At 39.5% G+C, this 4,674-nt stretch overlaps 1 protein-coding gene across 1 annotated transcript; it reads left to right on the top strand.

Annotated features, from left to right (window-relative positions):
- The first annotated feature begins 429 nt into the window (after positions 1 to 429).
- LOC137991020 (probable G-protein coupled receptor 19) lies at positions 430 to 2,418 on the top strand. Its single transcript, XM_068836151.1, has one exon. The coding sequence runs from the start codon at positions 839 to 841 to the stop codon at positions 2,045 to 2,047; it is 1,209 nt and encodes a 402-aa protein (XP_068692252.1). The 5' UTR covers positions 430 to 838; the 3' UTR covers positions 2,048 to 2,418.
- The last annotated feature ends 2,256 nt before the right edge of the window (positions 2,419 to 4,674 follow it).

Genomic DNA, 4,674 nt, shown 5'->3' with positions numbered 1-4,674 from the left:
TCTTAAAGCCGTCCATATGGCTGAACAATTGTTAAAACAAAATTATGCAACAAACGGAGAAAATCTTTTGATGCTTAATTTCAGTCGGTGTATGGCTCTTACAAATCACTAATGAATGATTGATGGCCTCACTTATGACCGTTTTTCGTTTTAGCTTCAGGCTCGCCGAGGTTATCCTGTGTTTACAGTTTTTTTTCAGTAAGATAGCCCCTGCTTAATATCTTTGTAATATGTAAATTGGCCTTCTTAGAAGTTTTATAAATGATTATTGTCGGTTCCTTGAGGAAACTTTCATCTTCCTACTTTTATCACCTGTCTCACTTCAGTCTTGTGAATGGTTGCATTATTTATGCAAAAAGATTTTAAGTATATTGGCATACTTTTCATTGAACAGAGCGGAAGCGAGCAAAGTAGTCATTCTCATGGAAAAGTGTGTTTTGGTTTTTCTCACCAGTTATATGACCGTTCATAAACAAGATGTTGTGACGGGTCTAAAAGAAAAACCTTCAGTCTCTGATCCAATATCCCCTTTGTGTGGTTACTAAGGCAACGTGACGGCAAAACAACATTCGGATATCCGATTTGCGCAGAGCATTGTAATCGGCCTACAGAGAAAAGAATACATTCGCGAACTCCTTTACTCGTTTAGAGTCACTATTCAAAAGGATTTCCCCTTGGAAAATAATACGGTACGTCATGAGCGGTAAAAACTCACGACAGGATGAATAGAGTCGACGAAGACGTCAAAACAGCGATTGTGCTTCGAAAATGGCGAATACGACTTTGAGCTATTCAACGGTGTCATATGTTTACACGACTTTAAGCCCCGAAGCGAAATATGGCGGCTATGGAGCTCTCTATTCTACCAAACTGTTCCGACCAAAATATTGTTTCGATTCCGGGCTGTTCGAACTCTGGAGTTGTCGCAGCAGAAATGTTAACGCTGTCGACAATATTCGTTGGTTCTGTGATCGGCAACGGCTTGATTTTGTTGGTTGTTCACAGAAGTCGGCGGAGCGAATGGACGACAAATTACTTTGTCTTGAGTCTTGGTCTAACGAACTTGACGATTCCGTTTATGTCTGTGTTGTGGACGATGATATGGATTCTGCGGGGTTCGTGGTTATTTAACAGTATTACCTGTAAATTGTCTTTATTTTTTCATTTCCTCAATTCCGGAGTTTCAGCCGGTTTGGTCGCTTGTCTCTCCATTGATCGATTCTACATCATAGTGCATCCTCTGAAATTCAAAATGAGCCGATCACAAACAAAGGAGCTTATCATTTTTGTGTGGATTTTCATGATTTGTTCGGCAGCTCCAGCGTTGTACTTCTTCGAATCGAAATCATCGACTTCTTCGGAAGATGTTGATTTTTGCATGGTTGACTCGACGGCAGTAGCTTGGAAAGTCTACATATTGTTGTTCTTCCTTATAGCTTTTTGTGCACCCATTCTCTTCACGTTTGTCATGTATTTACGGATTATATACGCTGTCGTAACTCGGAATTTACGCGCCAAAAATTTTCCCAACAGTTTCAGGAGACAAACTTTCCGCGTACCACGATCAAAAATCAAAGTTGTTCGGATGCTGTTTCTACAGTGGCTTGTGTTTGTTTGCTGTTGTTTCCCCTATTTTTCAATTCTCGTTCTTTCAACCTTAACGATGGTTGCAATTACTTGGAACTTATACGTGAGTTTGTTGTTACTTTCTTTTTCTAATGCTACTTTGAATGTAGCAATATATGCACTGTTCAGTGGTGATTTTCGGCAAGGGTGTAAGCGAGTTTTCTGTAAGCCGGACGCTTCTCAAGCTTACCGACTGACTTCGCTTGGACGCAAACATCGCGTAGCCCCGTTTGAATTTAGCTCCGATCACTGTGAAAACGGCTTGGACGAACTACGGCTACCAGAACACAAACCAGTTGAAAAAACAAATAACCCCAGACACCGCATGCAAGGGAGAAACTGTAATGCTCATCTCAATACTCGAGAAAAACAAGCCTGGTGTTCAGAGAGAAGCAACAGTGAGAGGCAATCCAGCTTATAGAAGAATATTATTTATTTACATTTAAATTTTGGCTATGGCTAGAACGTATAATTTACGAAAACATTGTACAAAACCTTTGCAAATTTAATTCGAAAGATGAAACTGGGAAATCTGATAACGTGCAAAATAGAAATTCGATTTTAATTCCAATCGTACGTTCAAGATCCTCTTGTGTATTTAAAACGCGAAATACATATTTAAATAAATTGCGAAATTCAAAAAGCAGAACACCAGATGTAAGACGATTTTAAAGGTATATATATCTATTTCTTCAAGTGAAGAGATTTTAGTTTTTACTTGGAACAAAGCGACCGTTGAAATTAAAATACAAAGGTGGCTTGCGAGAAAATAAAAGCCAACAAATAGAACTACTTGTGTGTTTATTAAATGTCACCATTAAATCTTCCGTACACACTGAGTTTTTCAAAAGCTGATCTCTCGGCGATCCGCGATGAAACGCTTTAATTTTGCGCCGAAGTAACACAACAGTTTAAGGTCAAATTTACTAAAGGCTAAAATTTATGTACCGTGGAAACTTTGTTTGATCACCAAATAAGCTATAATTTACTCTTTCAGTAATACACGAATAGCTAATCCTGCTTTTGACAGCTGGACCTAGAAAATAACACTTTTTCCTCCTCTACTTCCTTGTCCGTTGTCCTTGCTCGTAAATGCGTGAAAAATGCTTTCTTCCTGGTAATGGAAGATAGTTCACAGGCGGCCCAGTGTTTTAAAGAGCTCCAACGGTATTGCGGGAAAAAAATTGAGCACGGGGATAGCCCGCAGGGGCGGACCCAGGATTTTTCTTCGGAGGGCGCGCACCACTAAGGAATGGCGATTGGCCAACTCATCTGTCTGCGAATGGCCCAGTTCTAGCTCAGTGGCAAGGCGGCTTATCCTAAGAATAAAATAGCTTTCCTAAAAATATTTATTAAGTTACTTCGATTTATGACGATGATTATGAATCAACAAAACAAAAAAAAAATTCCATCCGGATAATCCGGCCGTAAGAGCCAGTGACCCATTCTCAGATTCACCTACTAATATAAGATTTACACTGCACTTGAATAAACTACATGTGTCAAGTGTTCTAAAGCCGCGGCTACACGGGCGATTTTTTGCTCGCGCTGGTGATGTGATTTTTTCAAACTTTGTCGCGTCGCCAGCGCGAGATGAAAATCACCCCTGTAGCCACCCTTGAACTGGCGACGCGACAGGTGAAAAAAATCGCAAGAAAAAGGTCGCCAGAGTTGAAACTTTCGCGACAAAATCGCAGAGATAGTTGCTCGTGTAGCCACCCTGCAACTGCGACGCGAGTAAAGAGTATTTAGCCAATGAAATTGAAGTAGGATTGTCTGTTTGTGGTGCCCAGGTCTCTTAAAATATGCGATTAGCGCGGCCTTCAATTTGTCGCCAAAATTTGTTACATGTGTATCTGTTGCCGGTAAGATCCGTTCTCAGGTAAAATCCGTCTTTACCTATGTTAAATAAATTGGTGATCCTCATTTTACCTAAGTAGCATACGCACTCAGATGAATTAAAGAACCGTTTTTAGAAGCCTAAATTAAGCCTAGAGAAAAATTAGGGTCAGGTTTGGATTTGTTTTGGTTATCATTGAACAATTGTTCGCCGAAGGCGAAGTGATTATCGGTGAATATTCACCGAGACGAAGTCGAGGTGAATATTCAACGATAATCACTGAGCCTGAGGCGAATAATTGTTTTAGTATAAATATACAGGTGATTATTTCAAAAAAGAGAAAAAAAAAAAGCATTTCAACGCGAAAATCATCTTCACTTACAGTGGCAAAACGACTACTGGCAGCCATTTTGTCCGTCGAAGTGATTATCGGCTGATAATCCGAGATAGCGAGCCAATGAAAGCGCGCGATTTTGTATAATCACCTGTGTATTTATAAACATAAATATCAATTGACTTATTATACAAAAGTAAATAATAAAAAGAACTGTGTTGGGTTGAGCATGTTCGTTGTTGTAGTTCACTGGTGAAGACATAGGACTACAGATCTGGAGGGTGCGAGATCGAGTACTGGTAAGTGATTAGTACAGTCTTCTGTTTCCTTACTAAGTAAGTTGTGACGTTGAGCCTAAAGGGATAAGTGTAGGAATACAGAAACCGTCGGATAAGATGATACAAAACAGTAAGACGATATGTTGAGATGCGTAAGGCAATGAGAGTTTGAGGGAAGGTATAGTGTTTTCAATCCTTTTGGGGGACTGGGGGAGTGCATATTTAACCTAGGTAATACGGATTCAACCGACAACATATCCACCCCGGTTCGTTTTCGTAGAGGATTTGCGATTTTGAATTCCGTAGTGGTGGATCCGACATATTGGAGTTTGCATTTCTTGAGGTGGACTAAATAAATAACATGTAGAAGAACTACATGAAAGTCTTTGCCGAATAAAATACGTTTGGTCAGTTTGTGAACTGAAAAAAGTTTTAGCTAGAGCTTACAAGAAAATTGCTTCAAAGGTCACATTTGGTTTTTTCTTATTGAACGCAGCCTGGCTCTAATTCATTAGTTGTGATGCGCTTTCTTCTTTTTGAAGATAACAATTTACAAAATGGCAGAATTATAAACAGTGTCCAAAAACAAAAGCTTT

This window comes from Montipora foliosa, chromosome 2 (genome assembly GCF_036669935.1).
Source record: "Montipora foliosa isolate CH-2021 chromosome 2, ASM3666993v2, whole genome shotgun sequence".
In the NCBI taxonomy this organism is placed as follows: domain Eukaryota; kingdom Metazoa; phylum Cnidaria; class Anthozoa; order Scleractinia; family Acroporidae; genus Montipora; species Montipora foliosa.
The sequence above is the reverse complement of the archived record's forward strand: the minus strand, read 5'-3'. Positions and strand labels throughout refer to the sequence as shown.